The sequence below is a fragment of the Triturus cristatus genome, chromosome 4_1, assembly GCF_964204655.1.
Source record: "Triturus cristatus chromosome 4_1, aTriCri1.1, whole genome shotgun sequence".
In the NCBI taxonomy this organism is placed as follows: Eukaryota; Metazoa; Chordata; class Amphibia; order Caudata; family Salamandridae; genus Triturus; species Triturus cristatus.
The window spans coordinates 643119583-643138079 of NC_140585.1; the positions used below are offsets into that span (position 1 = coordinate 643119583).

Genomic DNA, 18497 nt, shown 5'->3' on the forward strand with positions numbered 1-18497 from the left:
ACTGGTGCTGGACACAGTTGCTGCACTTTTAAAACCGGTTACGGCTGCTAATGCTGAGAGGATTGTCATTTTCCCAGCCTGCCACCATGACACTTCCAGAAGTAAATCAGGCCACGTTTGTGGCACTGCTGCCAACTGGTGGCTCCCGCCTCAGCCTCAGCCCTCGGATCCAATGGGCAGTGTTAACAAGGGATCTTGTCATGCTCCTGCACCACACGAGAATTGGGGAACACACAATTGCTGATGTTTTTAACTGTGTTGAAGTAGGCATAATAACCAGCAGTGTGGATGCCGGCGCTGTACGAGTCTTCTCTCTGCCCCAACATCCAGTCCTCAGTGCTACCTCATGCTAAATACCCTTCTTCAGATTAAATTCCCTGTGTCCTCGGGGGACTTTCTGAAAATACGTTTCTGTTCTTAAGTAATTCACATTTAGAAAGTGAAGAGCTGTTTACGGTACTGAGCTGTAGGGTGTAATGTTCTCAAGCAGTTTAAAAAGTGTTTTTTTGTTTTATTTTTAAAGCGCCAGAGCCTCTCCTTTTGGACCATCATGAGTCTGGATCCTTTGTACCCATCTGAATGGGACCGAGGTGAGGGCACTCCATCGTAGATGGCGAGGGCAGCTGTATGCTACGGAATACTCCTCATTTGCTCGCGGAACGCTAATATGGATTCGCCCAGGGACCCCGTGGGAGGCCACGGACACTGCGATAGACAGCGAGGGCAGATACACGGCCGCGCGAGGTAGGCTAGATGGCCAATATATCACACTGATGTCCATCTACTCCCCAAATGTTGAACAGGCTGGCTTCCTGGCGCGGCTATCATTGACTATGGCAACTTGGCACGACACTTCGTGGATCATAGGGGGCGACTATAACTGCACCTTAGACACCACGCTGGATCGCTCCTCCCCGCCCCCAGCTAACGCCCCTACCAGGGGAGCCACGAAGGCGCTGCTGGAGTGGGCCGCCCAATGGGACTTACACGACGTCTGGCGACAGCGCAACCCAGGGACGCGGACGTACTCCTATTACTCTGGCGCTCACGACTTACATGTCCGCCTCGACCGCTTCATGGCATCCACAGACCTCCTACCTCATGTGACGGACGCGCAATACATGGGCCGCACACACTCAGACCACAATCCACACTCTATGTCCATAGCCTGGGCCCGCCCACACCCCCCTGTCCCCACATGGCGCCTGCAGCCAGCACTGCTGCTAGATGCGACTTTTCGCGCTGCCCTGCTCGAGCGCATCGCGCAATACTTTGAGGACAACGCTGGCACAGCAACTGACTCGAGGGTGGAGTGGGACGCCTTCAAGGCCGTGATACGAGGCCACTGCCTGCGCACTCGGGGGCAGATAAGACATCAGCTAGAGAGAGACCTTACCAGGCTGGAAGCGAACTTGCTTGCGCGAGAGGGGGAAGCTGCGGGGGGAGACGGGGCCCACTGCATGATGCCCACACGGAACATGCGCGCCTCCTGGAGCGACTTCGCAATGTTAACTATGCCGCGCACTCGGCGAGGACTCACCGCCTTGGGGACAGACCAGGCAAGCTTTTAACGTGGCTGATTGCACGGGACGCCCGCTCTGCACCAGTGACGGCTATACTGGGCGAGGGGGGGGAACTGGTGTACACGCAAGCTGGTATCCATGACACTTTTACTGTCCATTATACCGCATTGTATCGCTCCCGACTCGCGGTCCCTTACACTGCTATCACAGACTATCTCTCCCCTCTGCCGATGCCGCAATTGACTATTGTTCAACAGGATGAACTCGGCGCTCCGCTGGAGGCGGACGAGCTTAGAGAGGCCATCTTTCAGCTCTCTAACGGGAGAACACCGGGCCCGGACGGGCTACCGGCTGAATTCTACAAGGCTGGCTCGGACATCCTAATCCCGGAGCTCCTGCGAATGTATGCGGCGGCGGCGGAGGGAGCTGCCCTGCCCCCGACGCTGAATGAAGCCACGCTGGTCTCTATACTTAAGCCAGGCAGGGACGGCACGCGAGTGGGCTCCTACCGCCCATTGGCTCTGCTAAACACAGACTATAAAATCCTTGCTTCTGCGTTGGCCAGGAGGCTGGCCCCTCATGTACCAGCTCTTGTGCATCGGGACCAAAATGGATTCGTCCCCACACGCCATACCTCCTACAACATCCGCAGGCTCTTCCGGGTACAGGAATACGCCACGCAGCAGTGGCCAAGGGCGGGATGCCTGATACTGGACTTGGAGAAAGCCTTCGACTCCGTTGAGTGGCCGTACCTGAGAGCAGTAACAGAGAAATACCGGCTGGGGGGGGGCTACAACGCCATGATCGCCCTGCTTTACAGCGAGCCGACCGTCCGGGTCCGCACGGGCCGCATCCTCTCGGACGCCATCCGGGTCCGCAGCGGCACCCGCCAGGGCTGCCCGTTGTCGCCGTTGCTGTTTGCACTGGCAATGGAGCCCCTGGCTGCGACACTTAGGACACACGGACTGGAATGGGGAATCCCATTGACGGATGGCTTGCACACGGTGTCCCTATATGCGGATGACCTGCTACTATACGTCAGAGACATGACCGCCATCCCTGCCTCCCTCGCTGATGTATTCCGCACCTTCGAGGCAATATCGGGCCTGAGGGTTAACTGGGCCAAGTCGGGAGCCTACCCCTTTGACCGGAGACACCTGAGTGCGACGTTCGACTGGGAGGGGACAGGTTGCGGTGGTACCCCACCACTTTCCGCTACCTGGGGATTCGGATCTACAGAGCCCCGGCGGACGTCCTAGACGGGAATCTCCTCAGAGCGATCGCATCTGTGCGTACACAGGTGAGCTACTGGAACACCCTGCCCCTCAGCGTGCCTAGTAGGGTGGCACTGACTAAAATGATAATGCTGCCCCGCCTATTGTACTATTTTGCAAACCTACCCTTGTATGTACCCGCCAAATTATTCCGCGACCTGGAGATATTGCTGCGCAACCTCATCTGGAACAAGGGGAGGCCGCGTGTAGCGCTGGCCAAATTGTACATGCCCACAGACGCTGGGGGCCTAGCGGTCCCCAATATGGAGCTATATTATCTAGCGGCACAGATGCAATGGGTGGCGGGGTGGCTGAGCGGCAAGCAACTAGAGGACACTGCCTCGCATACGGCTGCCTGGACACGGACGCAAGTCCACACACTGTTCCATCCGCTGACTCGTGCGCCCTGCCCCTCCCAGGTTTACCTGGCAGTGGCGCGCAGGTGTTTCCAGAGGTGCCTCCGCCTCACACGCGCGACCACACCGTACGCTCCAGAGTTACCACTATTGGGCATGCCTGGCCCGACGGGACCCCTCACGGAGGCCCACTTGGCAGGATGGGAACAGGCAGGAGTAGATACGCTAGGTGACCTGTATGAGGACGGCGACTTGCTGACGTTCGCCGCTCTGGCCGAAGGTACGACGCTCCCGGCAGGACAGTTCCTCCTGCATGCCTCCCTCATGCAGACGCTCTCGGCTTCTTGGGGTGACATGGCGACGGAGCCGCCGGCACATACCTTCATCCAATATCTACATATCATGGGAAATGGCGCACATGTCATACACTGGCTGGTGCAGGCGCTCCTAGCGCATTCGCGACTGCCAACCTTGATGCTGAGGGAACGCTGGGCGACGGACAGGGGCAGAGACTGGACAGACAAAGAATGGGCGATGATACTGGCTAGCCCGACCAATGTTCCGCGCAACCCCCGCTTCAAACTCATACAATATTACATACTACAGCGAGCATATCTCACCCCTGAGAAGATCAATAGATATTTCTCGCGGACGGACGCCGCCTGCCCACGGTGCTCGTCACCAGGAGCGGACCTTTTACATATGCTCTGGCATTGCGCTGACGTGCAGGCATACTGGGACGACGTGCTGTCACTGATAGAGCGCGGTGCGGATGGACGGCTCCCGCGCACGTGGGAGGCATGTATCTTGGGCCTATACAAGCGCACGAAAGCGAATAAGGTGCAGGCGCGCTTCTGGGACATGGGGCTTGTAACGGCCAAACGCTTGCTCACCAAGCATTGGAAGGCGACGACCCCCCCGCACATTAGGCACTGGAGGGCCTCTTTCGTAAACTGGGCGCAAGCGGAAAGTGCAGTGCTCCTACGTGAGGAAACTGCGGGACTCAGGCAGTTCCCCATCGCCCACCTTTGGGATGGCCTCCTAGCCACCTTTCAGACGGCCTGCCGAACCCGAGGGATAACCTGAACACTGGGTGGACATCGACACACTACTAGCTAGATGGCGACATCTTTGAGACCCTGACGGGGATAGCTCCCGGCCCCCTCTGCCTGCTTATTCCCCTGGCGTACCTCGCATACTGCGCGGCAGGCTGCTACTGTTAGATATCCCCTGCTCTGTGCTATGGCGCGCGCGCGGGCCTTACTGCCGCTGCTGCTCGAAAGGGCGCACACACTACTGGGTCATGGGCACACCCAAGGAGCCAGAATCTTTCCGCCCCGCACAGATGCCCCACACTAGACGCGGAGGACCACCTCCCTCACGCGAGCGGGCAGTCCTAGACTGCGAACACAAAGCGCTGCGGACCCTAGGCCCTCCCCTCCGATGGCCCCCTGGCCCCCTCCCTCTCCCCCCCTCTTCTTCTCCCCCCCCCCTCGCGACCGGCCACTCGACGCGCCTCCCACACGGCCCGGTTTCGCCCCGCTGGGCAGCTCCTATCTCCTTTCACACTGCTGCAGGCAGATCTCCACTTTCCCCCCCCCCCTACCCCTCCTATTCTAGCCCCCGCCCGAGTTTTCGACCCTGGCCCTGACCCCTACGTTTATGTTACGCACCCGGGGAGCAGTTCGGCGACTGGCTCAGCTCCCTGGCAGACCCCGTGTTCTAACACAGCGACGGTCGCCACGCGCATCCTTGCGAGCTATGCTGCAACCTCCTTGTCGCGCTCCAGCCCACGCCACGCACGGGCCACCGGGACTCCGGTGCCCGCAAATCAGGGCACCTGACGGACAACCCGGCGCCCAGCGCACTTCCTCCTATGAGCCTAGGGGCTGGTTGACGACGCTGCGCTGCGGGCTGGTACACAGCGCCCCCCTCACTCGCAGACAATGCGCTTTAGAGGAGAAGCGACGCGACAAAAAGCAGAAAAGCACCATTGACTCGCTTATACGCAATGTACACACCCAATTCCTCTACATATGTTCAGCTGACCTCCGCCGCCGGACCTCCGGGTTGTCGGCTAAATGGCTGTGTCTCATCATCTGACTGTGTATATTCAAACATTGCCGACCTGATGCTCTGGCGCAGGACTGTACATTGCCAATTGATGCACCTGTGGTTAATAAAGGTTTTCAAAAAATAAAAAAAAAATAAAATGAGTCTGGATCCTTTGTCATGCGGTCTCCACTGTTGTTCATAAACGCTGAATGCATCCGCCTGGGTGCAATGTCCCTGACCATGTTACCAGATCAAATATTCCATTTGTACATAATCCTTTCGTATCTCGTGTTGCTTTTGTTTGCGGCGGAGCAATCCAGGTTTGAACCGGCAACTTGTGGGAATCTATTACTGAATACAGTTCGGGAAGCCAGATATAACGTGAGACCAGAACTCCTCCAAGTATGACTCCTGTTACATGTGCCACAGAGTGTCTATAGGCGTACTCTTTTAGCTTTGCATACGAACATGCAAAATACTGTTATCTGCCGCCCTTCCTCACCAAATGCACTTTATGAAATTGTTTGTAGTTCTTCACAAGGAGGTGCTGCAATGAAGAGCAGCATCCTGTGCTACATATAAGCCATCCCACTCTTATTGGCTTGTCCTTTAATCTTACAGTGCAGGCTTCGTCTTTCCAGAATGTGTGTTCAACAGCCGAAAGACCCGAAGACCATCTACTTATGGGGTTTAATTCAAACCAATAATTTGACATTTAATTTCAGACATAACAAAACAGCGACATACTGTAACTGAGAGATTATGAGCCTTTTGTAGCATATTTAAATATAATTTATTGCATACTTGAGAAAATCTACTCTCTGTTCAAGTTCTGTGTAATTGCTTTTTTAGGAAGGGCTTGGAATGTTTACTGTTTCAGGTGTAGGGACTGGAGGGTTAGGCTGTGGGACGGACAGGTTGCAAAACTGATGTGAGTTGTAACTGTGCTCGCACATGGCCGAAACAGTGTATTGGTTTCTGCAAGAAATCCTTGGTTCACCCTCGTGAACTGAGCACAAGCAACAAGGCCTTGCTCCTAGAAAATGCATTGCTGTATATGTGCCGCAGCTGTCAATTTACAATGCCTTCAACAATGAAATACTCCAGATCCAAACCAAGTTAGTTACATGATAGATGGACCCAAATGTAATAAAGCTGTAACAAAGAATCACACACTGGGGGGCTAGGGGGGGGGAGGACCAAACGGTGTAAAGTGTACACGTTTGATCAGGCAAATGTGTATATCTTTGGAATGCACTCCTCTGAACTCTTGTAGAATACATTCGGTGGCCCTAAACTGGTAGTAATTTTAACGGATAATAAGGACACTTCACTACTTGTAGTTTCATTCCAGAATACATATATGAGGAAAGTGTGGTTTTTGCAAACACATTTCTTCCAAAGATGTCGTATGGCTTCACAACAAATGCCTTTAAACACATACTTTTATCACACACCTATTACTACGCATTGCCTTTACAATGCAGTAAGCCGTTACCACGCATCTGCCTTTACTACACATGCCTTTACAATTCAAGGTAAGTATATATAAAGTTAGTGAAATACTACACATCCCTAAACCCTAAAAAACACCCTTACCACCCAATACCCCTATCCACACCGAAACCCTAAAATCAACCTTACGACGCAATACCCCTACTCATCCCTAGCCCCTATCTATCTGCCTGTCGTTCTATCTAGCTATCTATCTACGCAACCTTACCTTGCATTGTAAAGGAATATTCGTGGTAAAGGCAATGCGTGGTAAATGCAATGCGTAAATGCTTGGTTGCGAAGGCTGTTTCCCCTTTCAAAGGTTGGCATTTTAAGATTTATGGGTTCTCCTTCAGACTGAGAGCTTCGGCACGTTATTAGTAAAAGTGCAATTTGTAATCCTATGCATGCGTGTAGGTAGAAGAAATGTTGTTCTCTTCTACACCATATATATAGACTCCGCAGCCAGATAATAGCCATGAACTCACACTTGATTTGCCACGGTGAAATTAATGGTTCTTTTCCGCAGATAACACTTATTGGTGCCTTTTTAGCAGATAACATCCAGTGCTGGGGTCACAACAAAACAAATGGGGAAAGACAGCTTGAAGATGATTTGCTGAAAGAATCTGTCTCATTTTAAGCCCACTAATAGAGTTGATTTTGCATAACTTTCTTTCCAAGTACTTCACTTTTATTACTTCTCTTGTACTGCATGTTCTCTGTAATGATCGATGTAGTGTATTCCTCAATTATTTTATGTAATCTTCCTTTCATATTCAACGTTATGTCAGACTTTTGCATAAATATGATTTAGTTGCGGATACTCTTCCAAATCCATAATGTCCTGCAGAAATGTCAGTGTGCAAAATATTAATTTGCCTCTTATACCAAAGGGAACTGAATTTGTGGTTGACTGCAGCATGTTAAATATTGCCACAACTCTAGCACATAACATATTACCTCTTCCAGTACAAACGCTGCAGTTGTAAAAATATTAACATTCCATTGCATGAAATTCAAAAACGTTCTTCATGGACCACAATAAAAATTCCTCAGATGGAGCAATTGACCGTGGCAAGCACTCGCTAGCCACAGACCTGTCATCACTTCCAACAGTACATCTCTTCTGAGCTGCTCATGGATCTGCTAATATTTGCAACAGAGTGCTTATAGAAATAGTTACAACTGGTGCTGCTTTGGCATAGATTGCATTGCTGTGTGTTTGAAGGTAGGACGAGACACCTGTGGAACCCTTGCACCCTAATACTAAAAGCTGCTTGCTTGCGGAGGCTGATTTAGAATAGGTTCTCTATACCTTAAAGCAGAACATAGAAAAGGGTAACTAAAGCACACAAAATTGCCTCGCTCGCCCCAGTCTGAGCTACTTGGTGGCAAAAGGATCAATAGGGAGGACCTAGACCGGAAGAACCAGTATATCAAATAACCCAGCATTGTTTGAAGCACAACCCGGCACTCTTATGTAGTATCAGTCCAAAGTGTTGGACCTGCTGCTTTATAAGTGGATAGACTCGAAGTAAAACGTGTAACACTGATACGTTTCCTTTCGCTTAGCAGAACTTGGAGTGAACCAAGAGTCCCCAACAAGTGGCGGCTGCTACTTAATGGCAGTGGTAGGGGAGGGGTCGCTGGGCGGGGTTGGGGGAAGAGGGAGGGAATGAAAAACAAATTGAAAAATCACTTACCCGCTAGCCAGATGCCACCTTTGTCCTCTTCAGCTCGTCAGTCGACTGCAGGTCTCCAGGAAGCACACAGGCTCCCCCAGCCAATCGCAACACTGCATCACAGCAACATTGTGATTTTTCTGAGCGCCGTGGTTCAGCACTCGGAGAGGGACTGGGAGGCTGTGCATGTTCTTCACCGAGAGTGTACAATTCAGTCCGGTGGAGAACGTGCGAAGTGCGCATGACTGTTTGGCCAGCCCAAGACACCCAGAAAACTGTAAAACCTGCACATGTTACCCAATTGAAGCCCCACTCATTCTGCTAACTTAGCCCTCTCCTTCACATCCTCTTGAACAGCTGTTAAAAGCCCAACAACTAGTTCCCTAATAGGCCTGCTACTTTCTCTTCAAAACCTTCCCTTTCAGCAGTTTGCGCAGTTAATTTGACTGTTTCAGGGAGGCTCATGAGTCTAACAATATGGACAATGAGCAGTTGCTCTGCAGTATTCTGTCTGCATGGCACTCTCGTAACAGCCTTAGTAAATCTTTCAGTAATCCATGGTTTCTGCTCTCTGACATACCCGCGTCTTCTTACTGTCGCCACAACACCTGGCAGCAATTTAATTTCCTTTCCTGATCCGTCTTACCTTCCATCATATCTCCTTTTCCTCTCATCCTCTGTATATCAGATGCCTAAGGTCAGTTACCCAATAAGTACTTGTGCTCTGTTAGGTGATGTCTCCAGGACACCCACAAGACTCCTGCATTCCCTCTCCTTCCTTCTGCTCTCCTTGTCTCCATTTTCTTTCCTCCCACTCCTTCAACACTTTGAAGCAATCCTAATGGTAGCATGACTTTCTTACCTTCAGCTTCACCTATGCATAACTTAAACGTTGCCAGTCCCAAAACGTCCTATACTAATCCTAAGCTAAATGGAATGTATTTGTCTTGTTCAACAGAAGCACGTTTTAATTAAACTTTTTTTTAACAAACTCAGCTGAGAGTGATTCAACTAGTCTTTTATTCTTCAGTCAAATCCTGTTCTCAAGTTGACCCTGTTATTCATCCTATACATAAAGAGAGTAGACAAATCCACTTGTGTCCATCTATGCCTTTTCAAGAAACTCAGAACTCTCCCCTTCCTTTCTTAGCTAAATGTTGCTTCATATGCCCTTGTTCTTTCTTGCTTCGACTCTGGATGCTGTTCTGAGAGGTATCCCTCAATCTTAACTGTCTTCCCACAGCAGTACTTCACTCAGTCCTCGCCTCCTGTCTTCCATTTGTAAGTTGGACTTTATCAATCACATCCTCAATGAACTCCTCTGACTTCACATTGCTGTCGGGATAAAATTCAAAATCTGATAACTCGCTTTCTTAGTAGTCCATCTAAATTGTTCCCTATATCTAGAGGCACTTCTCAACCTCTCTGGATGCCAAAAATGTCTGAGGAGCAGATCCTGTCTACGCCTCAAACACCTACATTTAAAACTTCATCTCTAAATCAAACCTTTTCGAGTGCTGCATCTTTCTATGCTAACAACTCCACCAACCCTGCAGAAATTTAGAAAGCAACAGAAAACACACCTTTTCTACCTTTACCTAAATGATTCAGCCCAAAACTAATATTAAGGATTGTCAACCATGGAAAACTAATTAACCTTATGTACACATTTGTTGGCATTCACATACATTCAAAGCAACTGTGCTTTTAAACATCCATTTTCCAACCTTTGAGTGTGATTTACTACTGCAGATTTCGGCACACTTGTGGCAGAGAAATACACAGTTGTAGAAACATTTACACAAGACCGAAATATCTTTGTGAATCCCTGACTGACTGACTGAAAGAAATGTCAGTTGTAAACTAACAAATTTATCTTTATGAATAGGGCTCCCTATGTTTTTTTTGTCCTGTGTACACAGTATTATTTAGATTAGTGTGGCACAACTAATCATCTGTGAGGGTATCCAGGTGCTGGAGCAGGCGTGTGGAGCATATGACGAAGGATTTTGGACATCAGACTTATTTGAGGAGCCTGGTCTTCAATTTCTTGTGAATTTCAAGAAGTGAGGAGTGACATTGTAAAGGAAAATTTACCAACCCCAGAACCTCCACCATCTCCATCACCTCTTCGCAAGACATCTGCAACAACCTCTTTAATTTCTTCCAAAAGAAAATCCTCAACATCTACAGCAACTTCTGCCCCCAACGCAAGAACTCAACCAGTTGCCCACAACCACAAGATCACAAACTGGAAACCCCTCACCCCAGAAGATTCGCCTATATCATGAGAACAATCCACTCCGGGACCCCCACTGATCCCTTCCCCCACCATATCTTCAAATTAGGAGGAACCTTCCTGGACAACTGTAAACTCGCACAAATCACAGCTCTCTTGAAAAAGCCCACGGTACACCCAAAAGAGCTCAGCAACTACCGACCCATCTCTCTCCTACCACTCCGATCCAAAATCATTAAGAAAGCTACCAACAAACCACTCGCAAACCATTTTAAACAACACCATCTTCTAGACATCTTGTAGTGTGGATTCCGCTAAAACCACAGCACAGAAACCACTCATCACAGCAACTGACGACATGCAGACCATCATGGACAAAGGAGAAACCGCTGCACTCATACTGCTCAACCTCCCCTCAGCCCTTCACACCATCTGCCACAGTACCATCATCAAAATACTCCAAAACACCAGACTATTTAATCCTGTCCTGAGCTGGCTGGCCTCCTTTCTCACAGATAGGACACAGTGACTGCCCTACGCCTCCGAACCCGAGGACCCAATCTGTAGAGTCAATCGGGGATCATCGCTGAGCCCTAACCTTTTCAACGTCTAAATGGCACCACATGCTCATGTTATAAGATCCCACAGAATTAACATTGTATCCTATGCAGACGACACCCAGCTCATCCTCTCCCTCAAAGACCGCAACCACACTACCAGAACCAACTTCAACACCTGCATGTCTAACAAAGCAAATTGGATGAAACAGAACTGCCTAAAGCTCAATTCAGATAAAACTGAAGACTTGATCTTTGGAAACAAGAGCTCTCCATGGAACTACTCCTGGTGGCCAACAGACCTCTGAGACCCACTCCCACCCCTACTGACCATGCCAAAAGCCTGAGCATCATCGGGGATGACAGTCTCACCATGGCCAAGCAAGTGAATGCGGTCAACTCCACCTGCTCCTTCATCCAAACATATGCTCCACTATATATTCCATTGGGTCCCCACTGACACCAGGCACACGGTCATCCAGGCCCTCATCACCAACAGCTAGACTCGGCAGCACACTATGCTGGCATCCGGAATCCGCTAATACAAAGAATCCAGACCACTCAGAACGCTGCCGCCATTTTCATCTGCAACATTCCCCCATAATGCACTCATCACACCCACCTCCGACAGCTTCACTAGCTACTAATCTGGAAACTATGCAATTTAAACTGCTCACCTATGCATACAAAGCCAAGTCATCACCTACGACTACCACCGTCTCAACTTCCACTAACCCACTCGGCAACTGCAATCAGCCACACTCTCAATTATGCAAATACCACACATCCACAGGAACAAGTCAGGAGGGTGCTTCTTTTCCTACATCGTTGCAAAATCCTGTAATGAACTTCCTCACCACATCAGAACCTCCCCATCCCTTCCTAAATTTCTCAAGGAATTGAAGACCTGGCTATTAAACTAGGAGCCCGATCAGCCTACTTATCTACTTTAGCGCCTGGATTCCCCTCTGGTGATAAGCGCATTATACAAATCCTCATAACATAACAGGAGAAGGCCCTTATGTTTTGAGGGAGGTTGTTCCAGGGCTTGAGTGTGTTGTAGGTAAATGCTAAAACTCACGTTCTGCTTTTGGGGATGTGTGCAAGTGAGTGTGGCTGAGCATAGGTGTCTGAAGGGTTGGTGGAAGTGTAGGCGGTTGTTCAGGTATGTTGGTCCGATGTTGTGCAGTGCCTTGTAAGCGTGTGGATGAGTTTGAATTGGCTGTGTTCCTGGATGGAGAGCCAGGGGAGCTCTCTGATCTGTGAGATGTGGGTATACCTGTGGGAGGTTGATGAGTGTACCACAGCATTCTGGATGGTCTTGAGTTGCTGTAGGAGATGGTTGGAGATCCCAGCTTAGTGTGTGTTGCCATAGTCCAGTCTGCTTGTGAAGAGGTCTTGCATGGCGGAGCTCTGCTGTTCAGGGGTATCCAGGTGAATATCTTGCGGAGCATGCAATGGACGTGGAAGCAGGAAGAGCTGACCGCTTTGACCTGCGCGATCATGTTGAGCTTGTTCTCCAGGACGATTGCTAGGTTTGTGTTGTAGTCGGTGGGTGTAGGTGAAGGTACAAATTCTGATGGGCACCAGGTGGAGTCCCATGGAGAATTCTTATTCTTGAAGATCAGCACATCCGTCTTGTCTGAGTTGAGTTTTAGGAAATTTGATCTCATCAAGTATTCTACATTGAACATGTAGTAGGAGAAGTTGTTTCTTGTGGTGGTGGACTTGACGGCCAGAGAAAGGATGAGTTGGGTGTCCTCTGTATAGAATATGATGGTGATTCCTTGGGATGTGATGATGTTGGCTAGTGGAGTCAAGTAGATGCTAAGCAGGGTGGGCCTGAGATGAAGCTGGACTTTGAAGGACTCCACAGATAAGTTTCTTGAATTCCAATGTGTAGGGTGGTAGTCTGACTCTGTGTTCTTGTCTGAAAGGAGCCTATCGACTTTAGGGCCGAGCCGTGGATGCCTTTGTTGTGCAGTACTCTGACTAGGGTGTAGTGGGAGCCTGTATTGAAGGGTACGGAGGGTTAAAGTAGGATGAGGACTGCGGTTTATCAACGGTCCAATATGGTGCGGATGTCATCGGTGGCTATAATGAACGCTGTTTCGGTGCAGTGGTGGTTGTGAAATTCTTATTGGGTGTGGTCCAAAAGGTCATTGAGTTTGAAGTGGCTGGTGAGTCGCTTGTTCTCCATCACTTTGGCTGGGTATGGGAGCAATGTGATGGGTCAGAAACTGCTCAGCACGCTGGGATCAGCGGATGGTTTTTTGAGGGCGTTGACTGGGAAGGTGGAAGATTTAATAGAGGTGTTGATGATGTGGGTGAGGCTGTTGCTGATTCTTGTTCATCCCATGTTGTACATGTGGTGGGATTATGGGTCCTTTGGTGCCCCAGAGTATACCTTTTGAATGAATGATGCATGGTTTACATCTTCAGTGAGTGTTTTCCATTGTCCGGTGCCTGTCTCTGTTGGTGATAGTCAGGTTGCTGATAAGATGTTTGAGGTCTGTTGGTTGTTCAAAGTTGCTGTAGATTTGTACTGTTTTGCTGTGGAAGAAATAGAAGTTGCAGAGTTCCTGTGATGAGGTCATGGTGTTGGCACAGGCCTCAGGAGTGGTTAATTATTTGATTGAGATCTCCTTGAGCTGTTGGAGCACACCTCTATACGCTTGGTTACTGCCGCCTTGTAGGTGGTTCTGGCGTTGGCATCGTGGCTGATTTTCCATTTTTTTTCTAGCTGCTTGCAGGAGTGCTTAGATTCATGAGTCATCGGTATACCAGCTGGCTTGTTTGTTGGTTCTTCTTTGTCTGTTAGTTTTGATGGGTGCGAGAGAGTCTGAGCAAATTCTTGATTCATTTGTTGAAGTTGGTGATATCCTTGTTGAGGTTGTTGTTTGAGGTGTTGGGTTGGTCTGTTTTGAGGGCATTGAGCCAGTCTGCCTCTGTTCCTTTGCTCCAGTTCTGAATTGGTAGGTTGGTGTTGGTGAGTGCCCTGACTCGTGGTGTGGTGATTTGGAAGTGTATGATGCAGTGGTCAGACCATGTGAAAAGTAAGGCGGAGTTGTACATGATCCTGTCACAGGTGGTGAATATTGGATCCAGAGTATGTCCTGTGATGTCCGCAGACTCTGTGACTAGTTGGGTGAGTGCAATGTTGTTCAGGTTTTCAAGGAAGGCTGTGGAGCAGGGGTCTGTCCATCTGGTTGTTGAGGTGGAAGATGAGGTTGCAGAGTAGCATGAAGGAGTAGATGATGAAAGGAGCAATTTGACTGGGATGAGGTTGCTGAAGTTGGTTTGTGGTCCAGGTGGTTCACATGCAAGGGTACCTCTCAGGGTGAAGCTGTCATCCGCTTGCAGTCTGAAGTGCACGTGTTTCATGAAGTGTTGTCTGTGGATCTGGATCATTTGATGGTGTCCTTGATGATTGCGAGCCCACCTCCTGGCTTGTGCAGGCAATCCTGTTGTGCGATCTTGTAGCTTGTTGGGCTAAGCACAGCTATGTTGGGTGCCGACATGGGGTTGAACCTGGTGTCCATAAGAAGGAGGTGGTCTAGCTCACGGTTGCTGAATAGATCACAAATCTCGGTGGAGTGTTTGCTGAAAGAGCGGGTGTTGAGAAGCATGCATGCAAGTTGTTGTTGTAGTGCTGTTGTGTTGTGGTGTGGTGTGTTGTGTTGTGTTGCGTTAGCCGGAGTGGGAGGTGAAGTTGTTGTTGCAATTGGTACTTGTGTGGGTGTACTGCTACAGACGAAGCAGCATTGGGTAAATGTGAAGGGTCCTACTGTGGTATGTGGTGCAGTGCGCCAGCCCGGGACGGAATAGGAGCACAGGGGCTGGTGGGCAGGGCTATCTGGAGGGGAAGAGGAGGTGGCAAGAAGATGCAGCCAGAGGTAAGAAGCCAGATAGGGTGGGGAAGGGGTTGCTGGGAGTGCATGCCAGACATGAGTAGAGAAAAGGTGCGAAAGCAGAAAACCGGCATGGGGGTTGGAGAGGCAAAAAAAGGTTTAAAAGAGCGGATTAGGAGAATAAAGGAAAGTGGCACAAAGCGGTAAGAATGGAGGTGGAAAAGGCACAAAAAGTGAGACATAGGCGTATGAAAGTGGCACAGTGGGGCTAAAAACGGGAAATAAGGCACAGAAAGGAGACCTGCGAGATTAAGAGGAGGACAGAGACCCAGGAGAGAGAGAAGACAAGAAGAGGAGGAGGAGGAGCGTTCTATAGGGCCTTGACTAGTCGGTGGACCGGTCCAGTTTGGGTCTGGGCCTAAACACCTAACTACTTGCCGTAAATAGCAAGTGCTCTGCTGTAAAATCAGTGATACCCATTTAAACAATCGCCAAAAGATGATACTCCCTGCTGAAATTCAAAACCTCTATATGTTAAACTTAGATGTCTGTACAGGGCACAATACTGGCACATATTGTCACCTATATAGAATTACATTTCATGTACATTCAAAAGAATAATAATTACATTTGTTTTAACCAGGTGTCAACATTGGATTTTTTAATTCAGTTTCTGCTTAAATAGTACTAAACTTAAAGTGACTGACGGCACCAAGAAAAAACCACTAATAACATGCACGTTATGTTTCATACACCAAAACGTATATACTTTTTATTGGAAGGCGAATTGTTTTTGACGTAGCACTTTCTGTCTATTCATTGCTGTTTGATAGTGGTTTGATGGGAGCTTCTTCTCTGTGCGTTGTAATATGAGTATTGCAGAGCGCCCTAATTTATTTGTGGGGTTTGAATGATTGTGACCACAACAAATTTCGTACCGGTTGGGATTTCACACCTTCCTCCAGACAGTTAGCTACTTGTTAAGTAACAGATTGAAGCTCGTCAAGGCTCTAAATGTTTTTTAAAGTATAGCGAGTATTTTGGAAACGCCTGGCATTGAGGTTGGCAAGCCCAGCCAGCTCCTCTCACGGAGCATAGTTTGACTGGGTTGGTAGGCTGAATCCATTTCAGCCCAAAAGGCGTAGCACGCCTGACAGAAAACGTCACATGTGCATGGGTATGTCTAAATTGTAGACTAAATATTTGCGTTTAATATTTTAGGTGATCTCTTACCAGCGGACGGTGTACTCATTCAAGGAAACGATCTTAAAATTGATGAAAGCTCGCTGACTGGAGAATCTGACCATGTTAAAAAAACTTCGGAAAAAGATCCTTTATTGTTGTCAGGTATGGCCCAAATATTTCCTGTCTTATTGTCTGTATTTGAGATTTCTATAAGGAATGTTTAATTCAATGGTGTTTCTTGGAAGTATTAACAAATCAGAATCTTTGTTCCCAGGTCACTAGTACTCAATCTATCCACCACGGAAGGATAAAAGGCATTGCAAACGATTTGGTATTTAACGAGTATCCCCTGGCGGGGAAGTGCAAGCGGTGTCAAACCTAGCTCCCTGCAGTTGGATGCTACCACTGACCCATCTGGGACTAGTTATAGGTGCAGGGTGTAGTACCTCAAATTAATTAAGCCCTCATGTTATGGTTGTTTTGACATTGCTTTGATATATAAATGATTTGCTTCATGCTCAAAATAGCAAAAGGCAAAATAGCTTTATAATTTGAACGTGTGCCAAAAAACGATCTCTATTCAAAACAGTGAGTTATATTTATGGAGAAGACATATTTTTTTTTTAAACCAGGGTTTGAGCGCACAACTGCCTCACCCCTTTTATGTCAGAACATATATTTTTCACCCAGCTGGTGAGCTCCCTTGATTACATTTAGTGCCCACATTCTTTGGTACCTAACCCCCATTGCGATTTGAGACACCCTTGTTCTACCTCTTCTGTTTTTTTGTTTTTTTTTTATAAATTAAAAATGTCTTCCACCTGCCAAAGGAATAACTGTATTTTTGGTTCAGAACCCCTCCTCTCATTTTGTTCTTCGGTTCTGTTCATTGTTATTAACTTTCTCATAAAAATACTTACCTGTACCCGGCTAGCTAAGCAAATAATATCCGAAATAGCCTGTAGAAACTACTAAGGTACAGCAAAGTATTGGGGCATAACAGAAAATAAACTGTGACTGGCAGCACAGCCGTATTAGAAGGGTCCTTGCCATAGAAGTGTGTGACTCGACAAAGAGGATGTATACCAAATTCATCCCTTACTCCCACCCACCATAAAAGTTATATGTGCCCTAAGTTTCATTTGGAAAATCTAGTCCTTAATATAGTCAGTCAATTTTTACTCGTTCAGAAAAAATTGTTATTTTAAAGTTTTTATGGTTTTTGGGGGGGGGTTTGTGCAAATTTCCTATTTGCATCCATCGCATTCATCATATTCTGAATGTTGCTGTCTACATTCTTGATACTTTCCTTGGTTTCGCGATGACGAATGGTATTTTTTTCCACTGTCCAAATACATCCTTGGTGAATGAGCTGTGTTTCTCTGAGGTTTTTTGCCTGGTAAAAAGTGATTATTTTTGATTTTCCGCTGATTAATCTGTGTTTTGGGATTACAACTGTCTGCCTGCTCCAGATCTCCTCAGCTTACACTTCCATGTATGGAGATTGAGCGGTGACAGCTGAGGAGTTTCAGCTTGCCGGGTGAGGTAATGAATGTGATTTGTGTGACCAAAAAACGCTCAACTAAATCGATCTAAACAGGGCATTGGGAGAAATTTGTGATCTGGTGTAGACTGTGTCCGCTTGATACCTTTCAGGCCAAGTTATGAGATGTTCTGTTATTTATTTTATCTTTGGCCATCCAAGGTTTTGTGGTAGTTGCAGTTAAAGGTTATATGTGATCTCTTTCAGCCCATTTATGTTTGCCTGACTAAGTGTCCTAAATCACCTGTTGTGATGAGGTTCTTATAAGGGTTAATGTATGTTTTTGCCAAATCCCTTCATTATGCCTCCATTGGTCCAAAGTTTGGTCCTGGTGTTTCATATGTGTATGTTCTATGAGCCCCTTGCACAGTTGCTTTCAATGGCGCCTCACCATCGAGATGGTTTTTCCTTTTTTAATTACTTCTCAACATCTCGTCTGTGAGCTGCAGGCACTATCAGTTCAACCTTCATACATTTCTTTCTTTCCTGGCAAATAGTTGCTGAGAACACTAGCTTCTTTTCTGCCAAAGGTTGTCTTACCCTTCCATGTGGACAGTCCCTCATCTTACCTAGATTTTACTCACCTCGACATCCTCGAAAGACTAGAAGCTCAATCAGCTTGGTCCAAGTGGAGTCCTCTGATTTTCATCTCTTCTGGTTGTTTGAAGAGGAAGGCATTTCAAATGCACACCCTGTCCAGGTAGACCTTCCTACACAAAGACATGCTATGCTCTG

At 48.0% G+C, this 18497-nt stretch overlaps 1 protein-coding gene across 8 annotated transcripts in view; it reads left to right on the top strand.

The window, feature by feature from the left end:
- Nucleotides 1-18497, top strand: part of ATP2B1 (ATPase plasma membrane Ca2+ transporting 1) — a 475107-nt gene that overhangs the window by 237479 nt on the left and 219131 nt on the right. For all 8 annotated transcript variants that reach the window (XM_085653032.1, XM_085653026.1, XM_085653033.1 and 5 more), the window contains one exon: nucleotides 16256-16381. In XM_085653032.1, coding sequence (XP_085509158.1) covers nucleotides 16256-16381 — 126 coding nt within the window. The remainder of the gene's footprint in view (nucleotides 1-16255; nucleotides 16382-18497) is intronic.